At 41.6% G+C, this 18,664-nt stretch overlaps 1 protein-coding gene across 4 annotated transcripts in view; it reads right to left on the reverse strand.

Annotated features, from left to right (window-relative positions):
* The window catches only part of GRID1 (glutamate ionotropic receptor delta type subunit 1), a 1,146,328-nt gene that overhangs the window by 773,921 nt on the left and 353,743 nt on the right, over positions 1-18,664 (reverse strand). For all 4 annotated transcript variants that reach the window (XM_072628547.1, XM_072628546.1, XM_072628545.1 and 1 more), the window contains one exon: positions 5,722-6,006. In XM_072628547.1, the coding sequence (XP_072484648.1) occupies positions 5,722-5,995 (274 nt within the window). In that variant the 5' untranslated portion in view covers positions 5,996-6,006. The remainder of the gene's footprint in view (positions 1-5,721; positions 6,007-18,664) is intronic.

Raw genomic sequence — 18,664 nt, forward strand, 5'->3', positions numbered from 1 at the left:
CCATGAGGCAACCCAGTAACCTGGACAATTCCCTTATAACTATGAAGAACTGACAAAGTCTGGATTCAGATGGGCTTCTATCCTCCAGAGCTACTCAGCTGGCCCTGTTATGCAGACAGACCTCTTTGGTGATAAAAGTGATTTGACGTGATTAGGAAGAACATAGTTCCTTCTGAGTCAGGGAGGCTTCCTTGTGCAAGTCTTTTGAAGGAGCCATATTTTTACAATCATAGTATTTAGATCTTAAAGATGTTCTATTCTAGGAAAATGAGGCCCAGAGAGGTCACATGACTTTCCTAAGGTCATGCAGATGTAGCAGAGTTGAGGTTCTGTCTCAATCCAAGACCGCAAAGAACTTTCAGTTACTAGTATTTGCCACTCACCATTATTATTTGATCCTATTCTTTGCTGTTCTGTCCACATTCATTCATAGATCAGTTTTGGCACCAAAACACTTTTGAATTAACCCCTGCTTGCGGTAAGGATTTTTAGAAAAAGGTAAGAAGGATGTGGGCAGGGGGAGAAGAAAGAGCCTAGAAATTAGGTCAACATCTTCATGCCCTTGAAATAATAACGGACATCTACCAACGACACTCAACCAATCTCAGGCCTTGGGGACTAAGGAGAAACCCAAGAAGGAGGAATAGTGTTTGCCACCACTGTATAACCCTGGACAAATCACTTGACCTCCGTAGGCCTCAATTTTCTAGTATGTAAAATAAGAGGATCCATTTTTTAGAATACTAAGCTGCATAGTTAGGCATCAAGGTAGCCTAATGGACAGTCTTATACTTGGAATCAAGAAGACCTGAATTCAAATCCTCCCTCAGACATTTACTAGCTGTAATCATGGGCAAGTAAGTCATTTAACCTCAGCTTCAGCAGAATGGAGATAATAAGTGTCTGCCATGCAGGGTTGCTATGAAGAACAAATGATGTAATACATGTCAAGTACATCATAAGCTTGAAAGAGCTATATAAATGAGACCCGTCACATGACACTTTCCATGAAGACTAAAAGGTCTGCATGGGCACAGGAAGTTCCTGAGTTGCTGGAGGTTTGGACCAGTTCAGAGAACAGAGTCAAGCAGAGTATGACCCAACATGAATAACTTGCATGCATCCATGCAGCCTTCATCTGATCAGTTATAATCACATTCCTTGTCTAGCTTGACTCCTCGTCTGTTTCCTAGCACCAGGGAGTCACTGCGATCTATAGCATAGGTTGGGGGAAAGCATGCTATAAGTGGAGTTTGAATTCTGGTCCAGTTACTTACTATGTAACTCTAGGTGAATCACAAGCTCTCTGTCCCTCATTTGCTTTGTCTGTGAAATGGGAAAGGTGGACTAGATGACCTCCAGACTCCTTCTAACTATAAGTCAATGTTTCTATAATCCCATGACTATGAAAGTTACCTAATGGGGGAGAGAGAGAGAAAAAGGGAGGAAAGGGGAAAGAAGATAAGAAAGCATCTTGTGGTCCAACTCTTGACTTTTGTCAGGGTCCCTCTCCCCTACAGAGATGGTCTAATACATGCTAATGATTAACAGGTCAAAAGAGAGAGAAGGAATGGGTGGGGGAGGGAAGGAAGGAGAAGAGGAAGTCATGGCCCAAGGAAGTTGAGTTAAACACTTTCTCATATCCAGAGGGCTGGGCCATGTTGTGAATTAGAAATGAGAATAATGGTCCCAAGTAGTGGAGAGAAGGTGTAAACATATTGTCCAGAATGGAAAGAGTCAAAGGCAATAAAATATTCTGAAAACAGAGGTGGCATTACAGGATTGCCCTGGTGAGCAGGTGGCTAGAGGGCTTATGCTACTCTCTATTACCTATTGACACAAACCCTTGCCACTCCATAGCAGCAGCATGAAGCATCAATAGAACAGTTCATTTTCTATCGAGACTCCACCTAGGACAGCAGTCTTTTATATTGATGATATACCAGCCATGCTCCTACCGTCATCCCCCACCTCATTTAACTGTATCAAGCTTGGCTGTGAGCCCAGATAACTCTCACCTCAGCATATCTTTGTAAGTCTATACTTGCAGCCCCAAGTTTACTCTGAGGAGGCTTCGTGCCCTCACCAGCCTAAGGGTTCTCAGAGGAAGGCCAGTGTACAGAGAAACGCATCAAAGGTCTTTGGGCTATTACCTGGCCTCCCATACCTGTGAGCTAAGGACCCCAAGGATAAGAAAAGGAAATAGAGCTGGGAAAAGGCTTATTCCAGATTGGCTATGGTTCCCTTCCTTTCCTTTGTCACCAGTTCGTCTTTATTTCAGCACAGTGACTGTTTGCTCTTTCAATCCTTCCTGGAAGGCTTGAAATGGAATATTTGTTCAAGAGATCAGGACAACATTATGGGTCTTAGGAAAGCAGAGTATTTAGGGAAATGCAAACACATGCTTATTTCTTTTCTTAGTTAAATACATCAGAGAATAAATTATACTTCGAGGAAGCAAACTATAATAGCTAAAATAACTGAAGGAATTTAAAGAGCACAGCACAGGCTCTAGATCCTTCAAGGCAACAAGATGGTGGGTATTCCTCCCATACCACTGGTCTACTAACTCTTTTGGTGTATAAGGGTACAGGTTAACAGTTCTTAGAGAAAAGCCTAGGAATAGACTTGCTTGTTATACAGCTTTCATCATAGGTAAGATACCCACTGGTATTTCAACTACCCTACGCCTATATCTGAATTCCTTTCAGTTCCCAACAGTATATGTATACTAGTGAGGACCCACAAAGGAACCACATTGTCCAACACATGCAGAAAAAAACAAGGAACCAGTTAGTTACTTCTATCCGTTGGGTAGAAACATACCATCTAATATGGGAGATAAGGTGCTAAACCGTCAGATATCAAAGGGATAGAATTCTAAAGCAGACCAGATCCTGTAAATACTTTTAGCCAACACATACAGAACTATGGCACTCTGAAGAACTCCTCCAAATAATAAACAATCACTCAGTCATTGACGAACTATTCATTTAGAATCTCTATGCCTGGTACTGTGCTAAGGCTGAGGGTAAGAGGGAACTTAAAAAAGGCAAAATACTAGTCTGTACTCTCAAAGAGTTCACAGTGTAATGTAAAAAATTACGTACAAACATATATATGTTAAATTAGAGATAATCCACATAGGCTGCTTATGTTATATCCCCATAAGTTTGTTACGATGTCTCATTATTGTCATGATCTCCAAAGAAATTATCTGTTGTTTCTGTGGTTTGTTCTTTGACTAATTCTTTATGATTATGTTATTTAGTCTCCAGTTAATTTTTAATCCTTTCTTCAGTCTTTTATTAACTATAAATGAAGGGTAGCTAGGTGGTGTAATAGAGAGAGCACCAGTGCAGGAGTCAGGAGGACCTGAGTTCAAATCTCACCCCAGACACGACATTCACTAGCTGTGTGACCTTGGGCAAGTCACTTAACCCCAATTGCCTCATCCTGGGTCATCTCCAGTCATCCTGATGAATATCTGGTCACTGGATTCAGATGGCTCTGGAGGAGAAGTGAGGCTGGTGACCTGCACAGCCCTCCCTCACTCAAGAAACAAAGTCAAGTGCAAGTCATGTCATTATTTCTCTGATGGCATGGTCTTCTTTGGCAACAAAGTATGAACACACAATCCACACAGGGAAAACATAGGCATTAGGCATAATGGAGGGGGAAGGTGTACAGGAAAACTAGCATCTAGTTTGCAAGTGATAACTAGCTATGTGCAGGACTCATCTGCTGGCTGTTAGGGTCATACTCCTGCTGCCATGATAGATGAAGCCAATTTCCTGCCTAAGCTGCCTTCAGCATCAACCAGATAAAAGTATTCCTACAGATTTTCCTTGCCCTCTGCTGTCTCCAGATTCTTGGAGTCTGGCGTATGCCAGCAATCATCAGCAGACCAATATTTAAGGCTGGAGCGAATGTCCAAAATAGAATCAATTTCTGATTTAGTCTAAGTAAGGTATGGTTACCATGCTCACCCAAGTCCCGTGTAAACACTAAAGAATAGCAGTGTCTTTTCCACATCCACACTAATGTTTGTCCCACAATTATACTAACTAGCATTAATTCTTTTCTTGTGTCCACAGAAATTTTTGGCCTCTTCCCCTATGCTGTCACTGCCAATGGTCAGTCCCTGGTGATATATCCATACTGACCTATGACAATTCCCAACCAATGTCTGAGATAAACAGCATTTGACAAGCCTCAATAGCCTAGGATGAATTTTGATGTAGAAACATGTCGTTTACAAAGAGGTTCTTTATCTTTGCAAAGGACACTCCTGTGGCATGTGACACTGGTACCTCTTCAGCTCTGTTAGCAAACGCTTGTCTGCTTTCACCTCAAGGGCTAAAACTCTGTTGTTAAAAATGATATTCTTGTCACTGAACAAAAAGCCAATGGTGACTTTAAGGCAGCTTCCTGACAATCAATGGTTAGAACCTTGCTTACAGCAAGACTGACACATACTCAGGGACTCAGGGTAAGCCTCCCATCTCAGTCACTGGAATGGAGCCCTCAGTTATACTCATGAGCTCAACACATAGTCCCAACCCATATACTTCCCTCCCCAGAAAAATCAGTCCAGGCCTATGAACCTGGATAGAGGGACATGGAGAAAGGGGAGGGACTGGGGAATAAATGGGTCTGGACCTCTGGTTTATTGGGAGCTATCAGGTAAAGAAACTCTTTTTGACAATACAGTCCAGTATACACATACACACAAACACATACACACACATACACACACACACATACATATATATATATATACATGAATGCATATGTATATATATACATGAATGTATGTGTGTATATATAGGTATGTATATATACGTGTGTGTATATACACACAGTCAAAGATGTAATTTGTTTTGAATAACAATACATATTTGTAAAAAGTATTTTAATCCAATAGGGTAGGAGTAAGAAGGGGAGAAAATAGATTTCTATTCATTTAAAAATAAACTTTAAAGAAGAAGAGAGACTTGTCTGACAAAATGAGAGATTTGCCCAGAGTCACACATCTAGTATGTGACAGTGACCAGATGTGAACTGCAGCCCTCCTTGTTCCAAGGTCAGCTTGCTACTACATAACACTTTCTCCTATGCAACTGGAATTGTTTTTTAAAAATGTGCAAAACTAAGAAACAAGACCACAGGAATGAATCAAAGCAATAACATATTTGAAAAATAAATGCCTCATCATGGGTTTGCCCTAATAAGCTGATGACTACAGGGTCTATGCTTTCCTCCATTGCCCACTGACACAAATCCAAGCCATTCCACAAAATCAATTAATTAACATTTTGTTTTTTAAAAAAATGAAAAGATAAGCTAAACTTGAGCTATTGCTAGGTGATTCTTCTGTAGCGATTTTGCTTCCCATCTGGAGAGGCTACCTTAAGTTTTAAATTCTCAACTATATTCCCTCAACAAATAGGGAGAAATTAGCTCTCCATTACCTAAGGAATAAAATAACAGTTTACTGATTATCTAGTTTCCTGACTTCCTTTCTTTCTACTTGACCCCAAGGTGTGAATGGACTCTGAAAAAGGAGGTTCAAAGTCAACATATCTGTTATGATGTAGAGCAGGGTTGGTAATGAAGGCAAAATCTTTGAGGTGGTGAAAAGGAGGATCATTGGTGGATCTCCTGAATGCTTGTCCAACCAGATCATGAAAGGAGAGGAAAGATAACCCATACACTCACCATAATCGCTGTCATAGAACACAATGAATTTCTGCCACCGTAGCTCTGTGACCAGCTTGAGCATGACATCATTGAGGCGAACAGGTGGACGTGAGGCCAGTGTGTACTCCTCCCCTTCTGGACTGGGGTTCAGATGGCATGCTGTTCGAGGGGAGCCCCCAGAGTTACGTTGGACGAAGAGGTGGGGGATGTGCATGGCGTCTGTGAGCGACTGCAGAGCGTTGGCAGATGCACAGCCTGTGGACGTAACTAAGGCCAGGATGCCCTGTGTCATCAGGTCGCAGGCTGGGAAGATAGCAGAAAATGAGAGAGAGAGAGAGAGACAGAGACAGAGAGAGACAGAGAGAGACAGAGAGAGAGAGAGAGAAAACATGAGCAGAGGATTGCTTTAGATGTCCTCTGGAAGGCCCCATATGCTTCCCTCAAAGTAAAACTCATCTAGAGTCACAATATAGCTTCCAATAACCTCTAAAATTCATAGTACTGCTCAACATGGTTGAGTCTAGTACCTATGTATACGAAAACCACAGCATTTTGAAAACTGAAAGGACGTTAGGGAACCCAGGATTGGCCTTAGAGGGAATCTAGTCCAATCTCACTTAGTTAGACCCCTTCATTTCACAGATGAGCACAATGAAGGCCAATTGGTTAGTTAAAAAGTTAACAGGGCTGAGAGTAGCACCTGGGTTTTCTGAAACAAAGACCAGGGCTTTTCTCCCCATTACACCAAGCTTCCTCCGTATCACCATTTACATCACAAAAGTTTTTCATAGGATTAATGTAGAGCTGGAAAGGTTTTACTCTAGTCCAGTCCCTTTGCTTTCCTGATGAGTAAACTGAAACAGGAAAGGGATTTGACCAAGGTCACATGAGAAGTGTCAGAATTTGAAAGGTCCCTTGATTTAATATCCAGAGCACTTACTGTTTTCTGTATTATGTATTTCACTCAACAGAAGCCAAAGAACACAGTTCCTAGAGCCCAGGGCTGAGAAAAGCACCCCAAAATGGCAGACTTCTCATTTTGGACACCCAGCGGAAACAAGGGACAGGGCAAGGAGAAGGGAAAAGGAGGTAACTAGCACCATCTATATTTTCGAGATCTGGAGCACAAAATAGCACATAGAGAAAACATTTATGAAAGAACACTGACTATTAAGAACCTTTTGAATTCTAAATACTTAATGCTAGATGACAGTAACAAATTCAGGGTGGCCATGCCAGTCAAAAGGAAAATCTGAAATGTCACAGAATAACCCAGAGCTTCCAATGAGAAGCAAACATTCATTACGTATGTTTCAGCTGGCTTCCAAAGTCAAGGAAAGCACATGCAACTTCCAAACACTGATGGTAGACCATCTGCTGCAAGAGGAAAACTTTTCAAAAACTCTGACGGTGCTGGGACTTCAGCAGAGACTCCTTTGATTCACTGAGGAAATACCCTGAGGAGAAAGGGGGGGGGGGGGTGGGGAAAGAAAAGGGGAATCTACAGAGAGAACCAGGGAGACGTGCTGGTGAAAAGATGTAGCTGGTCTATCAATACTGCCAAAAAGGCAACCAGCCTTTCTCCTCCTTGGTTTATATATTTTGTATCTCAATTTCAACAAGACAAAATTCCAATGCAGTAACTTAGCAGTTGACTGCAAAACCGTGGCTGAATTAAAAAGACCTCCAGGAAACCAAAATCCTAGTTTGAGGCAGGAAATAACATCAAAAAATATTCAGGGTTCAGTGCTGTTCAACGTTCTTTGGAAGGGGTGGTGTGGTAGAATGGACAGAGAGCCGGATTTGGTATTGTAAATAATGAATTCAAATCCTGCCTCCATTTGCCAGTTGCATGAGCATGGGGAAGTAACTGAAGCAACCTGATCTTCGGTCTCTCCTTCTTTAAAATAGGGATTATAATACCTGTAGGACATCTATCCTATAGGATTGCTATGATGTGCAAATGAGATAACATATGTCGAGTGTTCTGCAAACATTGGAGTATTTATGTAAATACCAGGAATTATTTTAAATGGAAAACATACTCTAGAAGTTCTAGCTACTATTGATGTTACACATACATTTATATTTAATATATTTATGAAGTGCCTACTCTGAACTATTATTGATTAGTTATTACTGATACCATACATATGAGATGTATATAATGTATATTCAATATATTTATTAAGTTTCTATTTTAAGTGGAGTATTGTGATAGGCTCTAGGTAAGGTTAATTAATAATAATAATTAATATTTATATATGCCTTTAATGTTAGCAAAGAGATTCTCATTTGATCCTACCATGAGGAAGATGCTAGTATTATTACTTATTCCGTAAATGACCAAACTGAGTCCATGGGGAAGTTAGATGAGGGCTTTGGATAGAATGCTGGGCCTGGAATCAGGGAGACTCCTCTCTCTGATTTCAAATCTAGCCTCAGACACTTACTAGTTGTGTGACCCTGGGCAAGTCACGTAACCCTTTTTGCCTCAGTTTCCTCATCTGTAAAATAACTGGATAAGGAAATGACAACCTACTCCAATATCTTTGCCAACAAAAACTTAAATGGAGTCACAAACAGTTGGACATGACTGAAATGACTGAAGAACAAAATTGAATCTGAGAGAGGGATGAAGTGATTTGCCCAGGGTCACACAGCTAATAGGCGTCTGTGATAGGATTCAAACTCAGGTTTTCTCAACACCATGTCCAACACTCTATCCATTATGCCATCTAATCATCTCTATGATTTAGATAAGAATTTAGATAAGACAAGCCCTCACTTCATGGAGCTTAAAGTCTCCCAGTTATATATGAGACAGAAATGATTATAATATGAAATAAAAATTATTGGTATAAGAAAAGTGCTATGGAAAGTTCAAAGCTGGGGGGAGTGGGGCATCATTAGCAACCCCAGAAAAGGAGGGGCTTCAGCAGGGTAATATTATTTGAGATAGATTTTAAAAGATTAGTAGGAATTCAACAGATATGGAAGTGGCAATGAGAAGCAGTCCTAGGCAACAACATAAACAAAAGCAAAGAGACCAGAAAGCATGGATCTGGGCCAAGGAATGCAAGTCTTGTGACATAGGTGTCATTATTATCTCCATTCTATAGATAAGGAAACTGAGATTGAGACAGAATGATTTGTCTAGATCACAGTGCTAGAGCATCTGGGGAAGGATTTGAATATGGGTATCCCTTTAAATTGGGATGTAAAATGTCAGATTACCTACTCAAGCTCACACAGAAAGTAGAAGAGCGTGGATTTGAATAGACCCTATGCCTCCAAGTCTAGGGCCATTTCCTCTGCATCATGTTTTCTTCCCTACTTCAAAGGATCCATGGTTTCACTGCTGTAGGTAAGCCTTCTACCAATGCCTGACCCAAAAATCCTTCTACCAATGACTCCTTGCCCCCAATAAATGATATTTCATTTGTCACAGCCCTTTGATCATCCAAAGTAAGGATAAGACATAGACCCTCGGAACACTGGGACTCTCTGTAAGTCAGACAATAGACGCCATCGATCTTTGTGATCTCCTCCCAAAACTTATCAACACACATGCACTTGTTGCATTAGCACATTCTTCTGAGCTTGATCATTAGCAAAAAAGGAATAGGTCAAGTCTTAGACTTGGGGACAAAATTATCTTCATGAGTTCATGAAGGAGGTGTGACTAGCTAGAACTTCATCTAAGAGGTCTTGGGTCTTCATGGCCTCCAGGTCCCATATGAGTTACTTAATAGTGTGATACAGCAGTGGAAGAAGCTAAAGAAAACACAGATGTCATTAAGAAGAATATCATCTCCAGGACAGAGGAGTTAATGGCCCCACTGTCCTCAAACTACATCTAGAGGCAATCTTCAATTTGAGATGTCACGTCTTATGTAAAACATTTACAGTCCGGAAAGTGTCCAGAAAAGATGAACCAGAATAAAGGACTTCAGTACCACACCACATGACCGGAAGTTGGAAAATATAGCAGATATTTCTCTTAGAAAAGAGAAGATGGTAGGGAGGAGGGGAAGGAAGTGAAGGCTTGATTCAAGATTGAAGGAGCGCTATGGAGAAGAGGGATGAGACTTTCCATTTGTCCCCAGAGAATAACACCAGGAGGAGTGAGTGGATGCTGTAGAGGCCAATTTATTCTTGGTCAGGAAACACTTGCTATCAATGAGAGCTGTCCAAAAGGGGTCCCCATCTTGAGAGGTTTCTGGGGCAAAGCTAAAAGGCTACTTGTCCAGTATGATGAGGAGGTGATTTTCAGTCTTATTTAGACTAGAGATGAACTCCAAGGTCATTTCAAACTTGGACATTCCGTGATCCTCTGATCCAAATATGTTTCCTGACTACCCTGAATGTGTTGAACCCTCTGCAGGAGTTCTGGACTCCTGAGAAAGATAGGACCTGTGGGAATGCTTCCCACCAGAGGCAGCATATTGACCCTGAACAACCAGCCATGGTCCTTCCATCCTTGAACAATCCTGGAGTTTCCCCAAGTCTCTCAACAGCTGTCAGAGCTCAGGGAGTGTAATCTTTGAGTCTCCTAGGAGATACCAATGCTGGCCAGCCTCTATTTAGCCAGGTATTGGATTGTTCATAGTGGTTTCATTTACAGCGGCCTCTATTATTTCCCAATTGTCCGTTCTTTGCCTTTTTAAAAACCCTCTTACAATGGGGGCTCTCTACCTAACCCAGTAAAGAATCATTAATTATATTTCCCTTGATATTCAACTGGTCCTTTCCTTAATATTTAGTTGGTACATTCTGTTCTTTAAGGTCTTGTTCTTATGACCCTCAATTCAATGTAATTCAACAAACATTTACTAAGCAAGTATGACAGGTCAGACGCTTTGTTAGGTACTAAGGATACAGGTAGGGAGGGGAGGAGGGACAAAGGGAGTTGAAGGGAGGGGAAGGGAAGAGAAAGGAAGAGAGGAAGAAATCATCCTTAATTTCAAGGAGCATATATGCAGAAGGGGAATAAATGGATACAACAGGTACACTAATGAGTAAATACAAAATAATTTTAAGAGAGATCAATCACCAATAGTTGGAGGGAGAAAGAATAAAGAACAGCCCTGTATGGAAAGGACATGAGCTATTTTGAATGAAGCTAGGAATCCTGAGAGGAGTTGGGGCAGGAAGGAGGACATTCCAGATATGGAGACAGCCTGTGTTCTTCATGACCTGACCCTTACCACATGGGACTTTGACCTTGATCACTTTAACCCTGGGTTTCCCAATTCTGATAGGTGTTCCTATCTTATCTTGCCTAAAACCAGGCCATCCTACTAGCTGCCCACCATTTCTAAATCATGCCACCTGCAGTCTTGGCCATCCTCCTTATCCCCTATTAGAACTGGCACCCTTGGATCTGAGAGAGGATTTCTCCCTTTCTTTTCCTGGACCCAGGCCTCCACACAACTTCCTGGCTATCTCCCCAACCATTACACCAGGTGTGATGCTCCACCCATGCTGCCTCTGTCTTTCCAGCTCCCTTTTATGTGTAATTCTTCCCCTTCAGAATGCCATCTTCTTGAAGTAAAGGACTGCTTGTATTTGTATCTGTAGAGCTTAGTACGATTTCTAGCACATAATCAAAGATTAAAAAATTCCTTTTCTATCTTTTACCAATCTTGAGGAGTTCCCAATGAGCCACCTACTCAATCAGTGAGCCTTGGTTACTAATCTCCACTATTGCCCCCCTGCCTCATACGAATTCCCTGCAATGGGATTGGGGTAGAAGAAGCCATGAGTCCAAAACCCTCTACTCAACCTGCTAGCACCGCAGGCAGACACCACGGCTCCAGGAGCCCATGTTCAAGATCCAGGCCCTGGACTTCCTCTGGCTGACATTATCTAAATCTGGGACTGTTTTAACTGTCCTCCATTGCTCCTTTGTTCTCTACCAAGAGCTGAGCTCAGCATCACTGGGAAGCAGATAACATTCGTCTTTGACCTCTCCCTATTCATTGCCCAGCATCCTCCTCGCTGGCCCAGGGCTCTGCTGTCTTGGAAGGAAGCAAATCTAAAAAGTCACTAGCTTCTCAATGTGAATTAAAATTCTAATTAGGGAGGACAGCTACAGGGATGCTGTCTGAAGGTCACCAACACAATCTTGTCCCCAGCAGAGGGGGCTAAGCTTCAAGGTAATCCACATGGCTTTGGCACCAGCAGCCAAAAAGGAAATTACTCACCCCAAACCCAAAATCCAACAGGTCTGAAGGCAATACCTTTGAAGAGGAAGTATCCAAAAGGACAGGCTTAACCTAGGTGATGTTTTGTCCACAGCCAACACACTGGAAAGAGCCCTGGATCTTACCTAAGAATACTTGGGTTTGAATTCTAGTTCTTCTAAGGAAGAGGCAGCTAGGTGGTACAGTGAACAGAGCACCAGCACTGGAGTCAGGAGGACCAGAGTTCAAATCCAGTCTCAGACATTTCCTAGCTACTTGACTGTGGTCAAATCACAACCCTATCTGCCTCAGTTTCCTCATCTGTAAAATGGGCTGGAGAAGGAAATGGAAAATCACTGAAGTGTCTTTGCCAAGAAAACCTCAGTTAGGCTTCCAAAGAGTCAGACACAAATGAAAAATGACTCAACAGTAAATCAGGCAAGTCACCATGCCTTTCTAGGCCTCTTTTCCTCATGAAAAATGAGAGCACCAGACTATATGTTACTTGAGTCATTCTAAGCAAAGAATCCACGCATACTTTCTGACTCCAGCATCAGTTAATAGGCTCTGTGTGACCTTGGGAACAAATTTACTGTCTCTGTGTTTTCCCTAACTCTGATACAATCAGAGGATTATGGGGGAGGTGATGTAGTTAACAGATTGAAAGTTAATCTACCTTTACTATTATTTTTCTCTTTTTACAGAGACAGAAAAAAATTTAAAGATCTGCTTCAACAGCCACCTTCAGAGCAATAAAATCCAGATTGTTTAGCCTGCCACTTGCATCCCTCTACCATCTGACTCCAACCTCACATACTGCTCTAATCCAACTTGACTAATAATCTCTGTTCCCTGCTTGAATACCCTGGCTTCTCTTGCCTCGTGCTACTGTACAGGGCATCCCTTCATGCCTGGAGCACACTCACTCCTCCAGTCTACTCTTGAAATCCTGTTCCTTCGAGGTTTGGCTCAAGGGCCACCCTCTCCAAGAGACTTTTGCTGATCTCACAGCATCATAGCCCTAGATTAGGAAGGGACTTAAAAGGGTATCCCATCCAACCCCCTCATTTTACCAGTGACGCATGTTAGTCCCAGAAAAGTCAAGTAACTTGCTCAAAGTCATTGAGGCATTAAGCATGAGAGGTAAGACTTTCACTCAGGGTCTCTGACTCCAGAGACAGTCCTTTCCTCTGTGTAATGCTCCCTCGTCTCCTCAAAATTCCTAGACACCTTATCTAGATCTCTTCTTTTTCCTTGTCAAATTTAACTTTGAACGGTGATGATTTGGTATATTTGCTACACTAGGCCACTAGGGGGTATGATGGAAGGTGAGAGTCAGGAATATCTGAGTTTGAATTCTGCCTTGGGGGCCTGGCCAAGTCACTTAATTTCTCACTCTCAACATTCACTAAACCTGCTGTTTGCCAAGTCCTGTGCTGGCTATAGTGGGGCAAGAGAAAATAAGTAATGTCTCTCTTGCTAGGCAGTTATTTAGGGGCCGCAAAGGAAAGCGCTCCAGACTTGGAGTCAGGAAGACCCAGGTTTGAATCCTACCTTATAGGTTTACTTACTGGGTAACTTTGGATAAGACTCTTAACTGCTCTTGACCTCGGTATCCTTACCTGTCAAATGGGGTTAATCACCTATCTTTCAGGGTTGTTGTTGTGATGGTCAAGTGAGGTAACTTATAAAGTACTTGGCAAACATTTTTGGTTATTGTTATATTTAATATTAATATTCTGCCCCCCATTGGAGATGTAAGGTCCTTGAGGACAGCAGCTCCATTGTTAGTTGTTTTAAATCTTTACGTCACTGGTGGGGAGACAGGATCTAGCACATTCTCATCACCCAATAAATGTCAGGTGAATTGAATCGACTCTGTTTGGCCAGGGCAGCTCATATTGATAAGCTTTCCAATAGGGGGAAATCCAAAGTGTTTTCCCAACAATGCCCCAGATGGGTTTCTGAGTCAGCCAGGGCAGCTGAATTACCTCATCACATTCCATGTTAATTATGGTCTCCTGAGGTGCATTATCGCTGCAGCTCACTAATGCGGTCTAATGACAAAAGCAAAGCAGGGGCTCCAGGAAGGGAGCCTGCTCAGGTTCCAGAGCTGGCCACACCAGACAGCTGATTAATTTCTTTGCAGCTGGGGCAGAGGGGTAGGGCAGTGAGACAAGCAAGGGGCCATCTGGGTCAGCTCACCTGCTGGGCTGCCAGAAGAAACTGCTGGCCTCCTTCCAGTCTTCCCAGGAACCCCAGAGTCACCCCAGAGGCCTTTTACCCAGGGAAAAGATACTCATCTCCTGACCTGCACCTTCCCCAGGACAGCAGTGGCCTCAACAAGAGGTAGGGGAGACTCAGGTTTGCTACTAATGAGACTAGCTGACAGCCACATCATGCTCTATGGTTTATAAATTGTTTTGCATGTATATTATCTCATTTCACAGGATATAAGAGAGGAAAGGAGCCTCTGGGGCCATCTAAACCATCCCATGCCTCATTGAGAATCCCCTCTACAGAATCTCCAACAAGGTGTCATCTGCCTTTGTTGGAAGACCTCCAGTAAGGAAGAATCCATTAGAAGGTAGCATGGCTAGAGTGCTAGACATGAAATGAGGAAGACTGGGTTCAAATCCTGCCTTTGATACTTGCTGGCCATGTGAACATGGGCAATCACTGAACCTCAGCTTCCACATCTGTAAAGTGGAAATAATAATTATTATAAGGAATAGCATTATTATGATACCTCTCAAGTACCTACCTCAAAAGTTTCAAGTGAGATAATATAATGGGCTTTGCAAATTATAAAGCCCAACATAAATGTCAACTACTAACCAAAGGAGTCCACCTGATCATGACAACAATATGCAAGTATTACTATCTCTATGGCACTTCCCCAGGGCATCTTATAGCAAGACTATAGGACCTAAGATGGCATCTGAGACAGGGTTAGACTTTCCAGGGCAAGGTAAGTTAGAGATCTAGAGTACCAGCATGAGACAATGGAAAGGATTCTGTATTTGGAGTCCAAGCACTTGGGTTCTAATCATGACTCTGTGCTGGGCACACTTCTCTTTTCTCTAGACATTCTCTTATTCTGCAGTCCCTAAATGAACTCCCTCCTACTCATCAGCTCCCACTGGTGCGATCATCATATCTATACAAATGATTTCCAACTCTACGTATCTAGCCCTACTCTATTTTCTGAATTCCAATCCTACATTACCAATTCCCTGTTGGGCATTTCAAACTGATTGTCCTACATACATATCAAAATCAGTACATTCAAAATAGAACTCAATATCTTTCTCCCAAAGCCTCATTTCAACATCCCTGTTATTGCTGGGGATACAATTCTTCTTCCAGTTTCCAGATTTGCAACCTGTCATATTCAGCTTCTCAGTTTCACTCACATCACCAGTTGACAAATTTTGTCATTTCTACCTCCATAACATCTTTGACATCTGACCTTTTCTCTCCAGTCATAGAGCCACACCCCTAATTCAGGTCATCATCTCTTCTCACAACTGCCAACTGATTTTCCTTAGGCATAGGTCTGACCATCTCTCTGTCTCTATCTTCCTGTAACTGTCAGTCCTTTTCTCTCTTTCTGTTTCTATCTCTGTCTCTGTCTCTCTCTCTCTCCCTATCTCTCCCTTCCTCCTCCCTCCCTCCCCCCTCTTCCTCCTCATCTCTTCTCCCTCCTCCCCTCTGGCTCTAGGAATCATTGTCTTCCTTCAAGATTCAGTTACATCTTGAGCTATTTTAAACTTAAGAACCACTATGATCTTCAAGTCTTTTTTTCTAATCCTAATACCTAGACTTGTATAGTTCTCTTTTTTAAATTAAATTCAGAACTTTATATTTATCCCTGTTAAATTCAATCTTATTAGATAAGTTCTCAGAAGTTGTTACAGCCTGTCAAGGGATTTTTGAATCCTCATTCTGTCATCCTATGTGTTAACCATCCTTCCCAGCTCTATGCCATCTGGAAATTTGACAAAATATATCATCTATGCTCCATCCAAATTATGGATGAAAAAGTTGAACAGAGGGCTGAGGACAACTCCCCAAGGTCTTTCACTGGAGACTGCCCTCCAGATTTGCAGTAATCCATCAATCAATCACCACTTAGTGAGTCCAGGTTTTAAATGAGTTCCATTTAACTATACCATTATTCAGCCTTAATTTCCCTATCTGTTCCCCAGAGTACTATGAGTGAAATATTTTAAAAATTCTTTGCTGAATTTGAAGTCCAAGTCATTGTGCCATTTCCCTGATCTGCTAGTCTCATATGAACAAATGCTCAAAAGAACCATGAAGTCATCAGTGTCAAGAATTCTCTATATGGATCCTTCTTCCAACTACACAGATCACAACTTGGCAGATAAAATGAGGGATCTGCCTCTGGTATATAGAGTGACTTTCCTAAATTCACACAACTCATATCAGAGGCAGGGTTTGAACCCAGGTCTTCCTGATTCCAAGTCCAGCATTGTATCTATTACAGCACAAAGTTTCCCAGTCTAATACCTCTCCTCAAAGGAAAATAGGTTATTTGGTCATGATTTCATAGGATCTGAGATTAAGAACTAGAAATAACCACAGAGGCCACCCCCATCATTTTACAGATGAAGAAACAGATCTAGAGATTTGGATGGATGGAAAGAAGGAAGGACAGAAGGAAGGAAGGATTTAATAAGATTTAATAAGCACCTACTATATGTCAGACCCTATGCTAAGTGCTCTACAAATATTATATATTAAGACTACAGTAAGTGGAGGAACCTGTGGAGGGTCTGAATCTGATATGCTTTCCACTGATACACCATAATAAACACAAGTTCCTAAGCCCTATCACACTCCTTGGCCATTGTTGAACCAGGATGGAGATGACAGTGACCATCATAGGGAAAAATATAGAAGACTATGTGTGCCTGTGCCTCTCTATATGTATGTTAATATTTGGATGTTCAGGTATTTGAGAGCTTATATGTTGAAACTGGTCTCTAAATGAACTAGCCTCATCTGCCCAGCTGAAAGGAAAGCTTAATTTAGCCCTTAGAAGATAGATACTAGCTTCATTTGACTGGAAAAAAAAGGAGATCACGTGTTTTTTTAACCTATGCATTTTAACACCCAGAATTTCCACATGGCAGGAAAGATTTAGGAAGGTAGAAGCTTAAGCAGAGGAAGAAGAAGCTGGGAGCTTGTGCCTCAGTAACAAAAAAAGCATTTCTCCTTGACTCATCCCATTCACGGTTTACATACCAATTTCCCTTGGAAATAAACATGCTCACCTATACACAGTCACACACATTTTCATACAAAAAGACACACATTCATACATAAAAAGCAGAAAGATACATATGTACAAACACTTACAAATATTATCAGAGACATTTCCATCCATATACATGTGAAAACACAGATTTCAGGGATCAAGATTCCAAGAAGGAATCCATAGTGACCTCAGAAGTCCTCTCATCCATTTTGCTGATAAGGAATTTGACAGTTATGAAGGTTAACTACCCTGTCAAGTAGTCAGTATCAGAAACAAGATTGGAACCCAGGTTCTCAGACTCCAGAGCTAATGTTCTTCCCATCACACCAAACCAGTTCCCTTATGTGCAAACATACATAAACACACTCACAGAGACACACATGCATAGATATTCTTTTCTTTTTGGGTCTGATAATAATAACACAGACCCACAAAATCTCAGAGAAGTAAAAGGGACCTTGGAGTCATCCTGAACCTTACTGAAAATCCTTTGGTTGACAAACCTAAGAAGCAACTTTGGTAGAAGGTCTCCAGTGAGGGGCAATCCCACTCTGACCTAAGACATTCTATTCTACTTCAGGGCAGCTCTAATTCTTAGGAAGCTTCCTTTTACATTGAAATCATATCTACATCTTTCCAACTTCTTCTCCCTGCTTCTTCATCATCAAAGGGACCATATGTAGCCCCCTCTCTCATAGGACAGCCCTTCAAATGTAAAGGGGTATAGGACTGAAGTTAGGTATGATCTCCTGGATCATCTACTCCAATCTGTCCCTTTTATACCTGAGGAAAGTGAGGTAGACAGGTTCAGTGACAACCCATGCTTCCTCCCTTGAAGGCATCTATCATGTCTACCCTAAGCCTGTTCTTATTCATGATAAGGATTCCCAGTTTCTTCTGAAATAAACTCAAGACTCTCCAACATGTTGGTCAATTTCCGGTGTACACAATCCACATTATCATCACCTTTCTTAAAGTATTTCTCTGTTCAACTCACAAAACCCTGCACATAATTTGATCATTTTGAAAGAGAAGGAAAATGTTTGTGCAATAAATTTGAACTAGCAACCTTGGGGTCTTGGAGTAGTAACTGTACCTTTTGTATTACTTATCCTCAACCCAGTCAATGTCCTCTCATGCTGGCTCTGCAGTTAGAGGAGCTGGGTTCAAATTTTCACCAATAAGTGGTGATGTACAAGAAGGAGTGCTCAAAGACCCTTTTAACAAGCTCTGAAAACATGGTTCTCATAAGGAAAACCTTGGACAGGTCATAGCAGCAGCAGCAGAACTAGCATTACATACTCTTTTAATGCAAAATGCTATATACATATATATATATAATATATGTATATAATCTCATTGATCTGTGAGGTAGGTTAGATAAATGAGGTAGATGTGAGGTGGGTGCTATTATTATCTCTATTTCACAAATGAAGAAATTGAGGCAGACAGAGGTGAAGTGATTTGCCTAGGGTTGTACTGCTAG

This window comes from Notamacropus eugenii, chromosome 1 (genome assembly GCF_028372415.1).
Source record: "Notamacropus eugenii isolate mMacEug1 chromosome 1, mMacEug1.pri_v2, whole genome shotgun sequence".
Classification (NCBI taxonomy): Eukaryota; Metazoa; Chordata; class Mammalia; order Diprotodontia; family Macropodidae; genus Notamacropus; species Notamacropus eugenii.